The sequence below is a fragment of the Zeus faber genome (genome assembly GCF_960531495.2).
Source record: "Zeus faber genome assembly, chromosome: 15".
Lineage (NCBI taxonomy): Eukaryota > Metazoa > Chordata > Actinopteri > Zeiformes > Zeidae > Zeus > Zeus faber.
In genome coordinates this window covers 22,659,102-22,681,267 of record NC_137194.1, presented here as the reverse complement: position 1 = coordinate 22,681,267, position 22,166 = coordinate 22,659,102, and the positions used below count along the sequence as shown (strand labels likewise).

Sequence of the window (22,166 nt, the reverse complement as noted above, 5' to 3'; positions counted from 1 at the left end):
TGCCGGCTGAAGAGCGCTGCACCGTGGGAGAGAGCAGAGGAAGCCCCGGTGCCCCTGGACCTCTAAGTATTTCCATATCAGAGAAAATATTATTCTATACTTTGTATGTATTATAGAGAGTCAACTATTTATTATATAAAACAAAGTATTTATTTATCTATTTATTTATCCAAAACTATTTATGAATCAGTATCAATTTACAGTTATTTAAATAAATGGTGAATGATCAGTGTGTGGTGTGGACGTGGTGTGGTTTGAGCAGCCACACTTGTCTTGGGTCTTGGTAATTGGGCCCAGGATCAGGGTGTACGCCTGTTGCTCGTTAGAGCAATCAACGAGCAACAGGTAAAACCCGATCCGCACACACACACACACACACACACACACACACACACACACACACACACACACACACACACACACACACACACACACACACACACACACACACACACACACACACACACACACACACACACACACACACACACACACACACACACACGGGCGGGGAGCCTCTGTCATGACAATGTTCCATCTGCTCCAGCCTTGTTCCATCTTGCCCACTCTCTACAATAAACTGGTGTGTTTGCAACATCTCGGCCTGTGTCACTCGGATCTGCCACACAAAATGTTTGGTAGTTGGGCACACTGTCTGGCAGGCATGCGCAGACACGACGCAAGAGGAGTGGGAGTGACACCGGCGCTGCGATAAGTGTGAGCAGCATGCATGGGAATGAATTCTAATATAATATGTTTGAATATATTTCTCACCGTTTCCCTGATGGTCTGAATAAGTTGCTAAATTTGTCGCTTGTCGCTTTTTTAGAAATAAAGTCGCTAAGCGAGTCTGGAAAGTTGCTAAATCTAGCGAGCCAAGTTGGCGACACCGGCTGAGAGTGAGTTTGGGGAGGGACGAAAGCCCACTGCTGTAAAGAAACGTGGTGCACTGGATTTCTAACACAAGACAAAACGAGGGCATCATTGCGAAATGGAATGCAGCACAATAATCTTTTTATCTTGATGATCTTGTTTTCAAAATCGTGGGAAGCCCAAATCGTAATTGAAAATAAAATTCTTCTCATCACCCAGCCGTTGTCGTTCATTAAATCCAGCAGATCAAAAGGATATCAGCAAGGGGGATGGGGATGGGGATGGGTTCTGGCCTGAACCGGTTCAGAGTGCGGAGGCGGTTCAACGCGACCGGAGATCCGCTTGGATCGCTTGTGTGCAAACCACAAAATGAGCCAAACCTCAGGAACTATGGCAGACTCGGAGGCATTACATTGTCTATTGTACTCTATGTCCACCCCAAAAAGAAAAAAAAGAAAGAAAATGTGTGTGTCTGGGTGGAGGCCAAGGGAGGCCAGATGAGAAACAACAACAAAAAAAAGCTAATCAGAAAGGGGGAATTATCAGATGGTGGCATTTGCTTGATGTGGTCTTTGAGCGCTCGGAGCTTGGTCGGGGGTAGTTATAGCCATGACAAGGACAGAGACTGGGCCGCCTCACACACACTCTAATTTTTTGTGCCGTGGCATTTCTGGTACTCGAAAGCCAGCGGTGCGGAGATTAAGTGCCTACTACTTTCTAGCTCTCTCCAGGCCGGAAATCTCCACGTTATCTTGGCAGCGGCTGCGGAGCGCTCAAGGATGTGTGCGTTCACTCCCCTTTAAAGAGAGTGAGACGGTTCATGAAAGGCTCGCAGCGGCCCTAAACGCAAACACTCCACAAACACGCACGCACATGCACACAAACACACAAAAAACAGCAGGGTTGTGTTGAGGAGTTGAGGCTGGGCCGAGTGGAAGAGGGGAGGTATTTGTTAAATCAATCTTTATCTAAACACACCGTTTTATATCGAGAGAGGGAGGAGACCACGAGTACCAAAGTAATGGCCGGTGGCAGGAAACCTCATCCCTGACTCTTTTTTGCACCAAAGGCTGAGGCCACAGCACCGTGTCTAAAACAGGGATTCTCAACCTTTTTTGGCCCATGCCTCCATTTTAGGTGCCAAAATTCAAACAAAACAGCATTTCTTATTTTTGTTTTGGACCCAGCGCAACTAATTTTATGCATTGCAGTCCACATTTAGGCCCATAAGCAACAGATAGAGGCTAAATAAGAATATTTCTTACTACGCCCTCATGCCCCGCCAAACAAATAATTAATCATGGAGAGCTGCTGGAATGTGTCAAGGTAAGACTGTTGCTTGTTTCGTGGCTATTTAATCCCTTAATGGAACTGGCCATTCAAATTCATCCCATAACACCACAGGGCTGGGTATCTGTAGTATCTTTAGGACTCAACACCCATGTAACTAACTTCGTCAACCTCAAATCCATTAAATGGCAACTGTTCTGGCGGTCTGACTCAATTACTAGATGCGAGAGTCAATGGTCTGCTGTGCAGCTGGAATGAGACCCTGGGCAGAAGTATTTTAACGGACATTCAACCGGAACCGCCCTTTATGAACTAAAATTAACTAAACTGTCCCACCATAACAGCAATTGCGTTGGAGCACCGTAATTAAAATAATGTTCTCTGTCAGAGGACTGACGATAGCAGTGTTGTGTCATGACTGGACTGCTGACTCAGCTAGGGCAAGGTCAAGCCATTAACCATGAGTTTCTACAAGAGCCGGGAACCCACACACATGACAGCTTAGTCAGTGGGGCTCAAATAACCTAGACATTCCTAATTGTGGTACAGGAAAACAAATGCATAATCCGAATATTCATCTCGACACAGATCTGGGGAATTCAGCTTCACAATGTTTATTCTCCTGATTTTTCCCAGTGTTCTCAGCCGTCTGGCCTGATTTTCCCTGCTTGGAGAGGGACGGCCTGATGAGTTGAAGGAACCGTCGAGGTACACCTTTTATACATAATATGCGACCAGGGCGAAAAATAAACGTCCGCGAATTGGCTCCTAACTAGGCATTTCTGGAAGCCAACATAAACTGGTTTGGGAAACTTTTTACAACATCAAGGATGGATGTTTTCAGAAAGTTTTCCTTCAGCATCCTGCGGATTCCAAACTTGTCACCGTGAGAGGGAATAAAACTGTCAAGATAAGTATTTCCGTTATTCTGGCAAATCACACCACTACGCTTTTGGAAATCATTCAACATTGTACTGAGAGCGTAGCAGCCGGCGAGGGAAATATGTGTAACCAACAGCAACGCCTAGCTCGTACGTCTGAGGCCCGACTGTTTGCAACGCCGCTGCGACTCCAGCCCCAACAGCAACACGAGGCATTCCACTGATGAGGGTGCTGTTGTTTTTTCGGGCCCAGCCGACAAAGAGAAGTGGTGAAAGGTACCAAAGTACCATAACAGAATCCTTTTAAAACTGGAGGAGGTAGAAGTCTGTGGGTAGGAGAGAAAGCACGAGAGGAAGACAAGTGACTAAAACAGAAGGACAAAGAAGAAGCAGCAGGGCTGGCGTTCTCCAAAGGAAAAGGGAGTGAGCTTTCCGTTCCAAGTGGGGAGACTTTGAGCAAGATTTATTGATCGTCCTTGAGACGGGTGGCAAAAGGCCAAACTCAAAAGAAAATTTAATTTGCCAGTCAAACAAGACATGAAAAGAGGAGCGGGGCATGTTTCACAACTCTGAAGGTCAAGATGTAAAAAAAAAAAAAGAAAAAGAAATCCTCGTTTTACTTGGCGCCTCGACTTTTACGACTACTGATGCTTATAAAGTTTGAATAATAAAAAAAGAACACACAGGAATTGCATTTCAATAATTACATAAATAAACATAAAAACATATATTATAATCATTTCTATAACAAAACTCTCTAAGAACTCTTAACTCTAAAAGGGCCACTGTGTAAGATTTAGCGCCACCTAGCTGTAGGACTTGGCAGAAATGGAATATAATATTCATAAGCATGTTTTAGTTGGTGTATAATGCCATGGAAATAAGAGTCGCTGTGTTTTCGTCACCTTGGAATGAGCCGTTTTCATCTACTTAGGGAGTACGGGTATGCTCCACAGAGGCCATGTTGCGCCGCCATGTTTCTACGGCGGCCCAGAACGGACAAACTAAACATTGGTTCTAGTGTGAGGGGGAGGGGGGAAGGGTTTTCAGTTGGTTTGCAATCTCCAACCTCACCGATACATGCTGCTAAATCTTACACACTGTAAGATTGAAGGGAACCCCAGCTGTGAGGCTGATGCTGTGAACGTTCGCTAATGTTAAGAATACCTTAAATTAAACGAGGTTCGATTATACTGACTCAAACTAAACATAGTAGTGAAGAACAAGAAAACTAAAAAAATATAAGACAACGAATGGAGGGATTTGAACAAAGACAGGCCTTTGCATCCACTTTTTGGAGTTTTCAAAGTTAAACATTTATACCAACATGCCATTTGGGAGGAGAGAGACGAGGCAGGTTGAGTGGGAAGTATTCTGGGTTGAACCAAAGTTCTCAAAGTGATGGGAGGAGCACGAGGAGAGGGGAAAAAAAAAAGGAATGAAAAAAGGTGGTAGGGAGCCAGAGCCGTAGAGCAGTATCTGACGGACTGCAGGACAGACGGGTGGGGGGAGCATTCTGGTGGGAGAGGCACAGAAAGAGAGAGAGAGAGAGAAAGAGAGAGCGTATCGATGTCAGTGGTTCTCTGGTGTGTTAAGGCAGAATGGGAGGCCTTATGTAAGTGTCTATGAGTGTGGGTGAGCAAGCTATAAATCATTCCACGGCGCTGGAGCCAGAGTTGCACAACATTCGCTCCTTCTCCCCGAGGAGAACTCTTTCTCCGTTTGCACTCCGTCGTCTCTCACAATAAGGACGGCAGACAGAAGTGCAGAACGAATACGCTGCATCAAAATGAACAGACGACGTGTCAATTCACACGAGCACGTGTGTAGTAAGCGTGTCGTACGAGGGTTCTTTTTTTGTTTTTTTTGTTTGTCAACTTTACCACTAAAGTGGATCTGCGCACGGGGAGCGCTTTGCTGCATAACAACACAGGATTAATGTCTCATGAGGCCAACACACACACACACACACACACACACACACACACACACACACACACACACACACACACACACACACACACACACACACACACACACACACACACACACACACACACACACACACACACACACACGTTTTTACCCATACGCCGGAGCTTCTTCCAGAGGCTCATTATTAGAATTAACGAATGAGTGACTCAGCCAGAGACGAAGAAACCCTCCTCTGAAAACAAAGATTAAAAAAAAAAAACAGCAGATTTTCTTCACCAGATCCCCCACTCCCCCACACTTCTACTCACTGTGGAAGAAATTAACTATCCGGGGATGAATGAGAAGGCCCGCTGCAATCTTTTGTGGTCATAAATTTGTCTATGCTGCACATAACCCAGATCCCAGGGCTGACATGGTGGACGTGCCAGATGCCTGTTACCATCCAGCTTTCACCCTCCCCTCCTCCATGACTCAATTCATCGTGGTTGACCTTTGACTCCTGCTTGTGTCGGTGTTAGAGGGTTAACCCTTTGTGGTTGGGGAAAAACGGGAGGAAAAAGGCGCTGCACCAAGTTTTGTGAACATTTTAGTAAATGTACTGGACAAATACTTCATTCAGTCATTTGCATTACGTTTTCCTCCAAAATAACTTGGAGTACTTTGACATTTGTCAGTCGTAGTAGAACTGGCTCTAAGGGGGGGGGGCTGAAAAGTGGGCGGGGCTTGGCTGCAGGGAAGCAAACTCAGATAAGGGGACATGTCACAGCACGTACTGGACAAACAGCTTCTATGACACCAAATGACAGAAAGGTGACAAAAGTCCAAGTGTCCAAGTGTCCAACTGTGCACACGGGGGGAAGGGGCCGGTGATAGCGTCTCTGTGCAACGACAATTAGTGGAATAAAAAAAATAATAATAATAAATGATCGGGGGAAGCCACAGAGCGGGGTTAGAATATGGGTCATCCCTTACGACGAGTGTGGGGGGCTGGGAGCTCCTCCTCCTCTCTGACCCTGACCTTCAGCAAGCGCCTGTAATATCTCCTCTGGTGGCGGGGCCAGTCGAGGAGGGGTTAAAGCGGCGGCACGATGGAGTGCGTGGGGGTTGGGTTGGGATAAGACTAGGTGTGGGAGTGGGGGGTTGGGTGTCTGCTTGACCTTGCAAGCCTTGCCTAAAACCCTCGTGGCATCTTCTGGCGGACGGAGCCAAAGGCAGGGCAGTAATTACGGCAAAGGAGGAGGAGAGCGGCACTTCCATGGGGTTGGGGGCAGGGGGGTTGCTGCTGTCTGTCTTTTATGCTGCCTCCGTGCTTTCTATCCACGTCAACCTACGCAGTCATGAAGGCAGACCTGGCGGAGTGAAGGCGGGCAGGCAAAAGGAAGCGTTTTAATTCCAAAACATACGCCATGTGGTCACACCTTATTTTAGTTCATCCACAATGGCTTTGGTTTTGTTTATCAGCGTACTGCATCCTATGTTGAGCCACATCGACAGGTTAATAGAGCTTTGGGTAATAGTGCGGGTGTGTAAAGTCTTATAAATGGAAGACAGAGGTTGTTAGAGTTAAAATAGTTTCACGGATGAAGAGAGGAGCGGAAAAAAAAAAAAGAGAAGAGCCGGCCCCTGGTAAAAGACAGCTGCTGGGTCGACTCATATTTGGTGATTGTTTAATTGCAGTGTGTGATCAGACCCTCAGATCCTCCGGGGTGGGGGTAGATTCATTTCACCACACCCACACGACAGGAAAAGGTGTGAATGTGCTGGGGGTGAACGCGTGAAGCAACACACATACAACCAAACGGTCACAGTGAGAGACGGCTCAGCTGGGCTCACCTGAACTTAATTTCACCCTCTGATGGCCTGAGGGCAGAAACGTTGTTGAAATGTTGAAATTTAGGTTTATTTGTTTACTGTGTAGGCCAGGGCAAATCAATGCCGCCTGTTTTAATATATAGTCAGTGATGCTGATTTTCTGCTTGCCGACAGGTTTTTTGGGATTGCCGAGGGATCGGAGGCAAACCAAAGCGCTCTCCCATGAGCGACGAACGCGCGGTTTGAGCTGCTCACGACGCGATCCGTGATCCCTGAGCGCTCGCTGACGCCGGCTGACGTCAACTCTCGGGTCTCTAAACTACCCGACAGTCGGGCATTCCTCCGGGGAAAGATGTTGTAATGTGTGAGTCCCTGTCGCCGATCAGTCATGTAGTGTGAAACCACAAGACTCCTGATCACGAGTAAGAAAGCTGTGTCGTGTGAACAGTACAGCGATCTGACCACTTTGAAAGTGGTGTCGTGTGTCCATAGCATAAGTTATCCCACAGCGTGGACCAGTATTGGAGGACGGTTCAGTGTAATGACAGGACTATAAACCGCAGCTTGATATAACTATGTACACAACATAGTGTGTACATAGTCGCACTATGTACACAACAAGACAAACTTTTCTCACTGTTCAATTAAGTCGAGATGAATACAAATCTCACTCTGCTGCCGACCCCGTGCTCATCACTGTCTGGTTGTTTTGGATCTTCGTTTGTTTTTATTATTTATTCTGGGAAGTTATTCTGTCTGATGTGGATTACACTTGTTGGAAACTTTTTTGCACCTCGCTCTTTGTCCCCATAACGAATACTGTTTTTCCTTATGAGGTTTACGCCCCGGGAACAACTGCTGGACGGGCCGACAAGGCCCCCCGCACCTTACCTGCGAGCGCACCTGCTGTCACTACACCTAACTGGTGGGGGCCTCATGCGTCAACTTACCTGCGGATGAAAAGAATGAAATCTGGTGGAAGAAAGAGAGGAAAAAGCGGGCCTCGAGAGGAGGCGTGAGACATTGACTCTGGATACCCCGGAACCGATTTCCATTACCAGTCATTATACCCTGTCAAACGTGCGCTCTGTAAGCAACAAACTGGATGGAACTTATGCTGAGAGCTGAATATTATTGAAATTCATACAGAGCCACCTTGTTTGCTTTACAGAAACATGGCTCAGTGACCATGGAACTCGAGCCTAACAGTGTATACGACAATAAGATCGGACAGAAAGACAAGGCGAGCTCTTTGAAATCCATTGGCGCAGGGTGGTGTATGTTTGTTGACAATAGCCGAGCCGCACAGCACTGCATACGGGAGCAAGTGTGCACGCCGGGCTTTGAGATATTAACGGTTTCTTTTGGACCTTTTTCATTTCCTTTAAGAGTTTGGCGAGATCACCGTCGTACTAACCTATGTGCCTGGACCGAATGATGCAGGGGAGAGAATAGCGGAGAGTTACAACATTGCACTCACTCGCTCTGCAGACCAACACGTTTTTATTCTTGGGGATTTTAATTAATGTAATATATCTGATCACCTGCCTACCCTTCAGCAATACGTGGACTGTCCCACTCATCGAACCCGGCCTCTTGATGGCTGCTATGGGATCATCCCCAATGCTTATAAAGTGGTATGCAGACCGCCTCTCGGGAAATCTGACCACAATATCCAATTCCCCAAATACAAGGCTGTGGTGAAGAGAATGAAACCTGTCATCAAGCAACTACAGGTTTGGTCTAACGGATGTAAAGAGCAACTTGGGGACCGCTTCGCTAATTGGGACATTTTCTTTTAATCCTGCCAGGATGCTGATGAACTCTGAGATATTGCGTCATCTATTATATTCTGTGAAGACACTGTGTCTGAAACTAAATCTGTGAAAATGCTTCCAAATAATAAGTATCAAAACAGCTGAAAAGCTCTCTCATTGAAAAGAAGGTTGCCTTCTACACTGGTAATATGGAATTACTGTGTGAAAAAAGGAGACAGTTAAGGGGGAAAAATCTCTAGGGCAAACATGTATTTTGAAAATAAAGTGGCATAGAGGGCACATTTTAACTGGTAATATAAGAAAGGTGTGGGAGGGTCTTAACACATTAATAGGTAGATCCAGTAAAAAAAAAAGGGTCATAGTCCTGTAAGTAACAGTTAAACCTTTGTTAATGAATTGAACCACTTTTACTGTGGATTTGACACTGTGGGTGGCAGGACAGAATGTGATGATATACACAAAAAATCTCCCCATAGAGACTTCAATAGCTATTAAAGCCGAACAAGACCACTGGCCCAGATGGTCTAAAAGCCTGTCTCCTTAAACACTGTGCTCCTCAACTAAAAGGGGTATTTGCAAGGTTATTTCCGTCCCGCCTACACACATGCATAAAATGCCAAAATCATGGAAATTCGACATAATTAGGCCTGTACTGAAAAGCTGGGCGCAACTACACCAAATGATTTTTGGCCTATGGCAGTAACCTCCATGCTGTGTAAAACCGTGGAGAGAGTTCTGGCTAGTGACTTTGCCACCACTGAGGCCAGCATGCTAGATCCACTCCAGTTTGCAGGAGCGACAGAGGCACAGATGCTGTGCCGACTCGGCTTAATAGTCACAAAACAGACGATGCATCCTAAAGGATATGCCAGGGATTTTATTTGTGGATTCTAGCTCAGCTTTTAATTTAACGAAGACACATATTCTCCTGAAAAGGCTCATTGATATCAACATCAATAAGGGGTTAGTTCTCTGGATCAGAGATTTTCTTTCCTGGGTCTGTGTCAGGAGGAGCATGTCAGACGGGGCTCACTGTGAGCACAGGCTACCCAATAGAGCTGAACGATTCATCAAATTATAAACCGACATTGCAATGTAATGGAACGCAATTTTCAACTTGCAGCGGCTGCGATTAAAAAAGAAAAGTTTTTGTTTGTAATGTTACGCAATGTAAAGCAGCGATGCTCAACCCGTGGCTAGTTGCGGCTCCTATAAGTGTTATTTAAAATAATAATAAAAATATATATATAAAAAAATATTTCAATACATTTTTCTGAGACATTGTCTGCAGTATTCAAAGCTGAATTTCCCATTAATTTCCCATTAGACACATCAACCTATGAAGGCTTCGTGGGTGCACATCTATAGAAATCTTTTTTCCCAGTAGTAATCAATGATCTGTTAACTGAGTGATCAATGGCTGATCACCTGGTTTCCACTGGCAATTTTATGATTTATTATTCATATTTAATTAAATATTTACCGTATATAAGTAATAAGCTAGAGCCGCAACTTGTCCCAACCGCGCCAAGCGAGACCACCATGTCCAAATCCTCCATCGGCTTCAACACTACAAGCACCACGACAGCCTCCATGCAATTAATAAATAGAAAGAATAACTGCTATATCAATCCACGGTTTTTATTTAAGCCATTTAATTTCATCATTTTACCTAACTTCCGGTTTGCCGTCTACCGCATACATTTGTCATTACACAATCATTTGTGTATAATAATACATTATTATACATTATTATATATTATGTGGTTACAATGGTAATAAAACATGGTAGTAATAATAATATGGTAATGGCCAATATAATAAATTTAAATGATTGGATACCTCATGCTTTCCATTCCTTAATAACATATTACTGGTAGCCTTATTCTAAAACGCATAATGGTTTGATGGAGGAAAGGGACGTTTCAGAAATTTGGCTCTTCCAAAAATATTTTTTGTTAATATCTGTATAATAATACATAATATATGATGTGGTTGCAATGGTAATAAAACACGGTAGTAATAATAATAAGGTAATGGTAATAATAATAAATTGAAATGATTGCATACCCCATGCTTTCCATTCCTTAATAACATATTACTAGTAGCCTTATTGTTAAACGTATTATGGTTTGATGGAGGAAAGGGACGTTTCAGAAGTGTATTTTACTAAGCTGTCCAGGATTGTGTTAATGGCAAGGGAGCCACTCTAGTGTATGTATATATATATATATATATATATATATATATATATATATATATATATATATATATATATATATATATATATATATAGTATATAGTTGCTCTGGCAACTAAAAATATATTTAAGAAGTCCTTCATCCCAAGTGCCATCAATAAGAATTAAATCTTCAAAGAGATGAGACACAGACATGAACTGTTTTAATGTGTGATGTGACCCCATCTATGTGTTTGTTTCACTAACTGCTTCTCCGTTCTTTATGCTGTTTCCTATGTTTGGTGAGCCGAAGACAATTTTCCCAATAAAGATATATTCTATTTGATTACAACACAGCATACGATGAGACACGGATACAAGCCTGCTCACGTCGACGTAAAACCATCTCTTCATTCACCTCTATGGAAGAGGAGTGGAGCAAATAGCGGCGAAATGCTGATCACGCTACTTAATAATGAGGGGGTGGAATTGGAATTTAGAAGCGACGCCAAGGGCTAATGTCAGTGATAGTCTGTTTTTTTTTCGCCGGTGAGACTCCGGTGTCCCATCCTCTGCTGCTGAAACAAAAAGCCGTTTTGAGCCGTGGCACAAACAAGGAGCTAATCGAAAAGGTCAATGTAGCAACAAAGAAGCCTGGCTAATATGACCAGATAGTTATGTAATGTTATGCAACTCCCCACCCCACCCCATCGATGGCTGAGCCCTGGCAACACCGAGTTTTGTTACTGTGGTGGCAGCACATTGTGGGGGAAAAAAAAAAATAATCGATTTTGATGACGACAAACAAAGAAAAACTCATTCGACGCAACGGTGTGTGTGGTTTGGAAGCATTTTCCGTGCCACCTCAAGGCACAAATGGCCGGCTTTGTGCAAATCTCACATGGCGCGAAGAAGAAAGAGGAGATGGCGTGGGAGGGGGTTCAGTCTAATTAGCACCAGAAGTCGCAACCTAAACAGTCGGGAGTCCTACTTTTCGATAGGTGTCCAGGGATGCACTACGTGTGTTTTTTGCTGTCGTGTCGCAAACTCATTTGCATGGCTCTCAAAACTGTGGTTTGCAACGAGGTCACCCTGCTTTGGTTGGGAGATTTAATCTGAAAACTGTTGCTGCAGCGCCAGAGGGAATTTTGTTAAAGAATAACCAAAGTCGTTCTCCCGAACACACACACACACACACACACACACACACACACACACACACACACACACACACACACACACACACACACACACACACACACGCACGCACGCACGCACGCACGCACGCACGCACACACACACACGCACGCACACACGGAATACACAAAGACAGAGCCTTGAGACAAACAGTTACCATTAGCGGCATATGAAATGAAGGACAGAGCGCTCAGGCACCGCCTACAGTCTCTCCCAGGCCTCCTCTCTGTTACATAATCACTTATCAGCACACTGCGCTTGTGCATGGATAAGTTAAATATTCCCCTCACTCTGTGTACAACCGTGAGTGTGTCTGTGTGTATAAAAAAAACAGACGACACACACGGACAAGCAGAAAAAAAAAAAAAGCATGCTCTTCCTGCGCCGGTAAGATTGTCCCACGGACAGATCCGCTCTCCTCTCCTGATCCGACAGAGAAGATAATGTCAAAGTGGAAAGCATTCAAAATACAAAGCCTTGATCAATACACAAAACACACCTAAAGCTGTATTATCAGTCAGCCGAAACCGGAACGGCGTCTCATTCTGTCTGTCTCTCTCTCTCTCTCTCTCTCCTCTTTTGCTTGGCTTTTGTCAACGGATTGAGCAATCCCGGAGCTATTCTTGAACTTTGGCTCTCTCCAGCATATTTCAGAACAGTTCTTGATGGAAAACCAGAACATGTGGTGAGTCAGTTGACCAGTACGCCCCCATGTCATTCATTCCCCAAACCACTGGACAGTTGCAGCCAGGGGGCGAATTCCAGTTCTATTTAGGATCGTGTTCAGGAAACTCAGGTTTGGGTTTTGATGTGAAAACCCTTTTTTGTTTTAATATCCAACGTCAGGTCGAAACAACCTGCTATGTATCAGATTGAATGTGGAGCGCTCGCTCCGATCGGATGTTACGTCATTTGACCACGATAAAGGAACTGCGCCGACATTTGGGGAGGGCCACGGGTGAGGGTGTAATGATTAACCCAATAATTGAATCGTGGATTGACAGAAAGAATATTACAATTCTATTCTAGTTAGGGAATGATAAAACAGTAATTAAACTGGAACAATTAGGTAGCCGGTTTAGTGATGTATCCTGAACATATTTTGTTTACTAAAATGTGAATGTATAAAAATAAAGGTATGCTTTAGATGGCTGGGGAAACATATTGCACATAAATTGAGGATTAATATTTTAATTTACATATTTTTGTGTATTTATTATTGTTTGTACATTCATTCCCTAAAGTTGTGTCATTATATGTTCGAAAATAACTTCTGAGTTGATAAAATAATAATAATATTCATTCCATCCCTGAGCCAGGGAGAAAACATTGCGGCCAAATTGCAAGTAGGGCTGCAGGTGAACATTTAAGGTGCTTAGCTGTCTCACTGTTACCTGTGTCTGGGGACAGGGATGTAGGGGGATGGCAGAGGTTGCCAGTCTGCGGGTGGTGCGCTCCGTGCTTGCGCTGCCTGGAAACCATTGGCCAGTTCAACCCGTTTGCCTGGGTTCCTGATGTCCAAGTGCATGAGGCCATCTGGCAGCTGCCTGTTTATGGTCAGGCAGTGAGTGGGACTGGCCCTCTTCAGGACCCCATTGGAAGTTGTTTCTCTTTGGTCCTTCAGGCCATTATAACCAGTCTGGGGGGGGGGGGGGGGGGGGGGGGGGGGGGTTAGGAAATAAAAGGCTTGAGCATCATGATGTAAGAAATTGTAACACAAAAAAAGGAAAATTTAGCCTCAAGCTCTAAACCAATGTCTTTATAAGTAGATAAGTTTGCTGAAACATGCAAATGCCGGTGGTTTCTTGGAGATTCGGTTAAGAGCTTAATGGAACAGGATGAGTAAAATGCATATTTATATTATATATTTATATGCATATTTATTATATTATCATATTTATTTCATATTTTTATTATTACATGTTTAATTAATTATTACAATGACAATAGCTCATGAGGGAACAAAACAAGTTAAATGTGTATTATTTTTACCTTTGCAAATCTATGAACGTCTAGATTTACAAAAATAAAAGCTGATGACGGAACAAGAGAAATCAAATGTTTGTATGTATCTTTTTTTTTTTCTTTTCCCCGACGTTTCGGTGACAATTCATCAATTTCAGGAAACAGTTCTGATGAACAGCCCGGCACGAAAAGTGGATCATTTCTCCAAACTTTATTTCTTCCATTGGGAGCTCTGCGCTCCATCCCTCCCCCTCCAGCCTGTCAGTCTGTATGGGGGAGGGGAGAGGCTTTTACTTTGAAGTCCCCTCCTTCCTATAAACTTCGCAGATAGTATCGGCCGCCATTTAACCGATTTTGAACGGGTGGTTGACAACAATAATTATTAAAAAATAAATAAAAATAAAAATGGGCTGACGGGACACTTACTGATACTGGGAGAGACAGGAAAGGCGAATAGAGTGGATATAGGTTCGCCGTGGCCTCAAACGGCGGCAACGTCTGTAAAACGTGAGGCTGTGCGTAATGGCAACTTGGTGACAGCTTCCAGAGACCACTTACTTTGTCCACGCCGTGCGACATTTCCTCCGCCGCCTTCGGGTAGCCCTCCTCGCCCGCGCCGCCGCCGCCGCCGCCGCCCACTATCACCGTGTAAAGTACGGGCCCCGGCGCCGAGCGCACCGGCGCCGCGACGCCGCCTCCCGCCGGCACCGCGGGGAGACGGAACCCCGGCCGTATCCCGACGGAGGACGGGTCCAAAACACGCTTGGGATCCATGTTCGGGCGAGGACTAAAGAAAGAAAAAGAGCTTTCGATAGATTTTAGTGCAAATCGGTGCCGAAGTGAGATACATTTATCAAGATTGTCTCGAGTCGGAGGACGTTTTACCGGGCGCCTTGCCCCTATTCTACTCTACATAAAGTTCCCCGCAGAACGCCGCCCGGCCCGGCCCGGTCCGGAGGATAACAGATTGTTTTGGCTCTTTTCTCCCAAAGAATGCCACGCCCCCTCCGATTCACTCCCATTGGTCCGCGCCGCACATAAACATTCCGCTCTGGCACGCGTCCACCGGGCGGCGGCCGCCGATTGGACGCCTCGCGGCCGTCAATCACGCCGCTCGTCCAATGGGGCGAGGGGGTGTGTCCGTCCGTTTTTACCGGCCGGTGTCCGTCTGAGACGGTGGTGGAGGGACAACAACACAGGAGAAAAACAACACCGCGCCGGCCGCTCGGCACAAATCTCACTGTTTTAATACGAACGTCGGTGGTGCGCGGTGATGCGGCCGTAGCGCCGGGCGCGCCGTCGACGAATCAACCGTTTCGCCGTTTTTTGTGTGTTTTTTTTTTTTGGGGGGGGAAATAAAAGTGAAGTGTCCGTGATCGCCGGGGTTTCCTCCCCTCGCCATTTGCTCCGCGGGGCCGCGGCGTTTTACGTCCACCGCGCATGCGTCGACATGAGGCAACGGCGTCGTCCCGCAGAACCACGATCAGACGCACGTACACACCGGCTTGTGTGTGTGGTTGCAATTATTGTTTGTGTGTAATAGTAGTTCATTTTATTTAAGTTAAGGGCACATAGAAAAGAGCTAAGAGAAAACAAGTGCTCAGACATGTATAGCGATGTGTTTTTATTGTAAGAAGTTTGCTGAATGTTTTCTTTCATTTATTAATTATTATTTTTATTATTATTATTATTATTATTATCATAATTATGTCTTTTTAATGGTGAATTTCTGGTGTTTCTAATCTGTTGTTTCTTACATCATGTCTGATACCAAATCAGTCAAGGACCAAACCTCATATTTTGATGGCAATTTGTTCATATCGAAACCCACCTCCTCTACAGACCAAGACGAACCCAGTGTCAGCTTTTCGTACAGGGCGTTTTGAATTAAACGAGTATCACAAAGCAGAAAACAAAACAAAGTCTTTTTGATGTGCCGCTTTATTAAAAAAGTAAAAACTCACTTTGATATTTTATGAAGGTTAATATAAAACATTACAATCTTTTGCATATATGCACTAACACATCTTTTTTTATAATTATTATTATTATTATTATTATTATTATTATTAATAATATCATTCTTAAATAAACCATGTGCCTAAAGAACATAGAACATTGGCTACAGCTGTCACAGCAGTATTGGCCGATAATATCTGAAGACGATTAACAAACAATATCTGCATCTGCATGAAAAGCCTGAAACAGTTTTTATCCACAAATTACAATGTGTTTGTAATAACCACCTTTTTTTTCACCAAATATACTGTAAACTGTATGATACATCAGAACATTGTCAACATCAGAATAGCAAGAGACTATTTTACACATTTAATTTCGTCATACTCTTTTATGTGCAATTAACATCTGCCGTAGCCGGTGTATAACAGTGTCCAACAAAATGTAGGCCCGAACGGTTATTCATATGGCATTCGGCGATGAGAGATCTCTGGTCACATAACGGGAGCCTCGCCCCGGAGCCGACCGAGCGTCTCAGCTGTTCACCATTTCTCATATCGGACAGTGGATGACTCACTGAACAGTTGATATCAGGCTCGGTCTCGCCTGACCCTGTGACCTTTGTCCCCCTCCAACCCAATATCAGCTCTTGGTTTCCCTCCCAATTGGACGTCAAAGGTTTTCCCTGTACTGTAGCACTGTGAAGGAGAGAGGAGGAAGAGGAGGAGGAGAGAAGGGAGATCTGTGCAGCCAGCCAGAAATTATGGCAGACCACCACGGTCGGGACCCTGATCTTCTCGGTGTTTGAAGGGGGTTCTGTTGCGATAACGATCGGCTGGCTGCGCAATATCCTGCCTATTACACGGCTGCTCACTAAATAAAACAATATATTTGGAATGAATGTATATCTGAAATGATCTGGCTGTCGGTCGGTATTAATAGACAGCTGATTGCAACGGCTACTGGCCAATCAGAATGAAGTATTCCACCGAGCCGCGTAATAACGGTTATTTGAAAATGGGCCGAACCAGGGGAAGGGAGGGAGATATTGGATGGCTGTATGCTGTTCCTCCCTAAAACGTGCAATCGGCGTGGCTCAAGGTTGCTGCGTGTGTGTGTGTGTTTGTGCGTATGTGCGTATGCGCGCGCGTGTGTGTTTCCTTTTGTGTGTCCGTGCATGAACAAGCATGCAAACACATGTACGCAGGGCGGAGGGGCGGCTGGCTCCTTGTCCATTCGCAGTGAACCTCTTTCAGCTTTAAACAGGCGGTTCTTCCTCTCTGTCTTGCTCTCTCTCGCTCTCTCTCTCTCTCTCTCTCTCCCCACCCCCTCTCTTGCTCAGTCACTCACTCAGAGCAGAGGATAAACACTCTATCCCGAACCTCCACTGAAATGTCCGTCTCTTTTTCTCTCTCTCTCTCTCTTGCTCTCTGTATCTGTATAACTCTCGATGATGATTCAAAAAAAGAAAAAAACAAAACAATGATTGGTTCGCATCCCGTGACAAAACAACACAATAGAAGAGATAAACAACAAGAGAATCAATCATTTAGGTATCACGATATTGTCTTTTTTTTTCATTTTCACATGTTAGAGCATGCAGCGTCTTTTCTTCAAGCAGAAAATAAAATTTCACTGACAACAGAGAAGAACGGGTTTCATGGCAGTGGCATGAGCTATCTGAACAACAGCATTGATAGTAGGTAGGAAAAAGTAAACGGTGCATTAGGAAAATACAGAGTGCATTTAGATAAGTTGTTTTTTTTCTTCTTTTTTAAATTTTTTTTACATACTTTTGAATTTACACGGAACCATTCATGAACCAGCATGGAACTGCTTCCCCTCTAAAGCTTTCTTCATCTTTGCACGGGTGAAGAAACTACACCCGCCGCCTCTCATCCACCTTCCAGCTCCGGAGCAGTTTGTGTGTGTGTGTGTGTGTGTGTGTGTGTGTGCGTCCCCCCTTGAACTCCTTTCCACTACACCCCTCCATTGCTGCGTCTTCCTTCCCTCCCATTCCTTCTTTTGTCAACGCTCCCTAAACCTACATGGGAACGGGCTTGTTTACAATGGAACAGAACGCCGGAGAAGTCGAGGCTGGAGAAATGGGAGAGGAGAGGGGAAGGGCGAGGGGCAGCCTTCCAGTGGATGCTCACCGGCGGTTTGTATTCCCAGTTCTTCCGTTTTCCACGGGTCCCGAGTCGTCTGTCGCGAATTCGACCGCAATGCCGAGGCCCGGAGGGCGATGGAGGGAGTGTTTCTCGCCCCGGAACAAAAACCAAAACAACAACCCAGAGGTGACCTTTTACATAGCACTGTGCGGCACAGCTGATCAGCCTTGCATCTGTGCATCGTATGGTGTTTGCACAAACACCGGCACCGCCGTGGTCTGAACATCATCTGTCCGCCGCTTAAAATCGTGATCACAGATGAGCTGCACCCAGTGTAGTATTGCCTGCTCATTTGTCCGCTAATTTCTTCCTGCCTTCTCTTTTTCCTTCTGGTTAAGACTAGAGCTGTAGTTCTCAACTGGTGCATGGAGTGATTTCGTTCGGTCTATTTTTATTTTTTTTTTGCATTTTATTAGAAACATTCTTATGGAAGCATAGGAAATAAGTTATTGTTTAGATGGCTTTTTATTTTATTGGTTTGTTTTTTTTTGCTGAGCCCTTATTGCGCTTTTTGATTGTTTTGTATCGGTTGAAATCGTCGCTATTGTTTGGGGACGTTACTCAAATGACTAAGGACAAAGCTGGATCCTGAGACCGGACCAGTTGAGAACCACTGGTCTAAAGGTTATGCGGTATTTACGCCAGCGGAATCAGTTGCCTCTGAAATTTCAAGATATTGAAGGAAATTCATGATTTTACCCTGTATGCTTGTGCCAAACATGTGGTTAGTATGTGGTCTGTGTGTGTGTGTGCGTGCGTGCGTGCGTGGGTACGTGTGTGTGTGTGTGTGTGTGTGTGTGTGTGTGTGTGTGTGTGTGTGTGTGTGCGCATGTATCTCACACCTCTAGCTCTACATCGTTTTGTGATCGTATTTACAAACCAAGCGGTGGCCGCTATCAAGGTTTCCGAGGTGTGCATGTATTGATACATGCTGATAACCTCATGGCTGCATGACGGCGGGACGGGTTGAACCGCAGAAGGGTTGAACAGGGGACGAGGGCTTTTTCGTTCGGGTCATTGTGTGTTCAGACAAATCCCCATTACCTGCCGGCCCCAGCCGACACGGAGCGGAGGAACACAATCTGCCCAGCAACAGGCCAGCACAAGAGCAGTGATCACAGAGAACCTGTTTCAGATGTTTGTTTGGGGAGAGCTAAGCACAGCAAATCTCTGTGCCATCCATCTGCTTATATTACATAAGCTCCCTTACAATGAAGTATGTGTGTGTGTGTGTGTGTGTGTGTGTGTGCGTGTGCGTGTGCATGTGAGTGTGTGTCGCTCTTGCTCGGTGCGGCTTTAAATCCCTGATACAGCCAGTTTCCTCCCAAAGTCTAAGTGTCATGTTCAGGTTTGTATTGTCATGCACACGACATCTGTTTGTCCTTCCTCCACACTTTACAAGGGTCTCGTTCCCGTTTTTAACGGCGTTAAGTTTTGTTCAACACATGCTTTTTTTTTTTTTTTTTTTCCCAGATACCATACTCATAGAAAAATAAAGATATGATGGAAAAACGATACACAAACAGATACGGTCGGTGACACAGTAATGTTGTGTGGGCTTAGTAAAATGTGTGTAGGCCAGTTTTTTTTCTCCTTTGTCAGAACCTATTTGGTCCATTTGGGGTTGAATTTTGGCTTTAGGCTGGTTCTGTGGAACAAAGCGATCTAGAGTGGTGTCTGGACCTGGACTACCTGGACCCGTACTTAAAACCGGCATCATCACAGAAAAAAGGAACTTGTTTATTTTTCATCACATTTTTTTTTTAGTTTGTCTTGTATGACAAGTTGACATAAAGGTGCCTGTTTTTATGATTATGTACCGAGGGATAAGTGGCTTCCAAACTTCGTCTGCCTGTCAGACGGCTACAGCCCGGTGACGTACATCTCCATCCCGTCGTTGAAGGTAAAGATTGTGGTCGTACCAGAGGCGTTGCCTCCCTGTTTCATGTCGCCGATGGTCTCATAGAAGTTATCCCCGCCCGGCAAGGCCCTCGGCGGCGGGACGGGGGGTGGCACCGGCGGCGGGACAGGGGGCGGGACGGGTGGAGGGACGGGGGGTTTTGCCGGGGTCTGACCCGCCCCCAAACCAACCTGCTGCTGCTGGGGCTGAGGCTGGGGCTGAGGCTGCTTCTTCCTCTTCAGGGTGGCGTTGGCTCCCACCGTGCCGCTGTTGGTCCCCGCCGGCTCTCGCATCCAGTGGGAGTCGATGTTGGCGTAGGCGGGGTCGGACTCGGCCACCACGCAGCTCGGCCAGGACCGGTCTCCCGTGGGCTCGTAGCAGGGCTCCTCGTGGGAGCGGGCCTGGCCCTGCACCCCTCGGCCCCGGCCCCGGGCGCCCCCGTTCTCTCCTCCAAACGAGCGAGGGAGTGTCTTCGCCCCGTTGTACTCCTTCTTCTTTCCGGGTTTGCAGACGGTGGAGTAGGTGTCGGCGATCTGAGAAAACACACACGCACGCACGCACGCACACACACACACACACACACACACACACACACACACAAGAAGAGGTCACAGGACTAAAGCCGCCATTACTCTGAATCCACCAGATAAAACAGAAAGGTCTGACTCTGTCATGTGGAGATTTCTGTATCAGTCCGAGGGTCCGGATGCATTGAAAATGTTCGATTCTTGTGAAAAAAAAAAAAAACACTTTTGCCACGCCACGCTCCCTTGGTTAAGACATGCACCGATGGTCGCCAGAGGGGGGTGGGAGTTCTGGCGCCTTAAAGGAGGCCACTGAGTGATAGTACAACTCCATTCAAAATTTAGAGGATGAAATATGAAATAAGAGGAGGCCGTAATTCAAGATATTGACAAAATTGAAATTACATTTCTAATGAACAAAACATTAAACACAGTTATTTCTGCAGTTAGTGTTGATCTATTTTATTGGTTCTTGAGCAATTAATTGATTTACCCCGTGTGTGTGTGTATACAAGAGCCCACTGCATTTTCTTTGTATAATAGATAAAACATTTTTCAATTTTTAAGTACAAAAAACACAATTCTGCATACTTTGTGCAAGGGGAGTTGGTGGAAATTAAATCATTATGTGCTTCTCCGTGTTTGTGTGTGTGGATGTGTGTGAAAACGTGCATCCAGGTGTGTGCTGTGTGCGTGTGTGTGTGTGTGTGTGTGTGTGTGCGCGCGCTCACCGGAGAGCCTTGTATAGCATGTGTAGACAGAGCCGGCTCTGTAACCTGACCTACTTTGACGGGGCAGGATAAGACAGAGTAAACTGTGTTATCAGTCTGTTCGACTTCTAACCAATCGGGGAGAGTTAAACAAGTACTGGAAAGACCAGTTAAACTTTTACCACAACAGCTTTGGCCACTGAGCAGCGTGGAGGGGTGTGAGATGTCTGGATGACAGCCAATTCACCCAAAAAAAAAAAAAAGAAATCCTGCTCAATGGCTTTTATTACTGCTGTTAACAAGCCTCGCTCACAGGGGGGAAAAACTGAGTACTATGAATTGAAAAAAAATCTGGTATTTGATATTGTAACAGAGTGTGGTTGTAAGCGTGTGAATTCGCTCTTAAGCTCAGATTCGGATTTTGGCATTAAAGTGCTCACAACAAGAAAAAAAAACAAAAAACGAAGGTATGTGCAAGGTCTTGTGGGGAATTCCACCCAACCTGACATTGTGACCTCTCTGGCATTTCTGTGTCAAAAATTCCATAAGGGACACACACACACACACACACACACACACACACACACACACACACACACACGCACACGCACACGCACACGCACACATACACACACACGCGCAGACGCAAGGGATTGTGGGAAATGGCCATGTTTATCTTCCGCGTTCACACCCGGACCGAGGGCTTCGCACTATAGCTCCTGAAAAACGCTGGCCTTGCAAATAACAGCTCTCTCTCTCTCTCTCTCTCTCTCTCTCTCTCTATTATCTCCCCCTCTCTCCCCCTCTCTCCCTCTCGCTTTCTCTTCCGCTATGAACAGAGGTTACTATTTCAGCCCCGATTAAAAAAAAGAAAAGTCAAACTGAAAACAGCTCCGGGACGATCGGTGTGGTCCTGTTTTTCAGTGTAATTTGTCTGGAAACGTATTTTTTTCGTTGGAATATCTTCATGTTGGGTTCCGCCAAATATTCAA

The 22,166-nt window shown here is 45.3% G+C and overlaps 2 protein-coding genes across 3 annotated transcripts in view; both read right to left on the bottom strand.

Annotated features, from left to right (window-relative positions):
* The window catches only part of slc2a4rg (SLC2A4 regulator), a 40,685-nt gene extending 25,878 nt beyond the window's left edge, over positions 1–14,807 (bottom strand). For both annotated transcript variants that reach the window (XM_080015086.1, XM_080015087.1), the window contains exons 1-2: positions 14,469–14,807; positions 13,340–13,584 (exon numbers count right to left, since the gene is read on the bottom strand). In XM_080015086.1, the coding sequence (XP_079871212.1) occupies positions 13,340–13,584; positions 14,469–14,684 (461 nt within the window). In that variant the 5' untranslated portion in view covers positions 14,685–14,807. The remainder of the gene's footprint in view (positions 1–13,339; positions 13,585–14,468) is intronic.
* Positions 14,808–19,669: 4,862 nt separating this feature from the next.
* Positions 19,670–22,166, bottom strand: part of LOC307240933 (uncharacterized protein) — a 39,141-nt gene continuing 36,644 nt past the window's right edge. Inside the window, exon 9 of the mRNA XM_080014849.1 lies at positions 19,670–20,473. Coding sequence (XP_079870975.1) covers positions 19,904–20,473 — 570 coding nt within the window. The 3' untranslated portion in view covers positions 19,670–19,903. The remainder of the gene's footprint in view (positions 20,474–22,166) is intronic.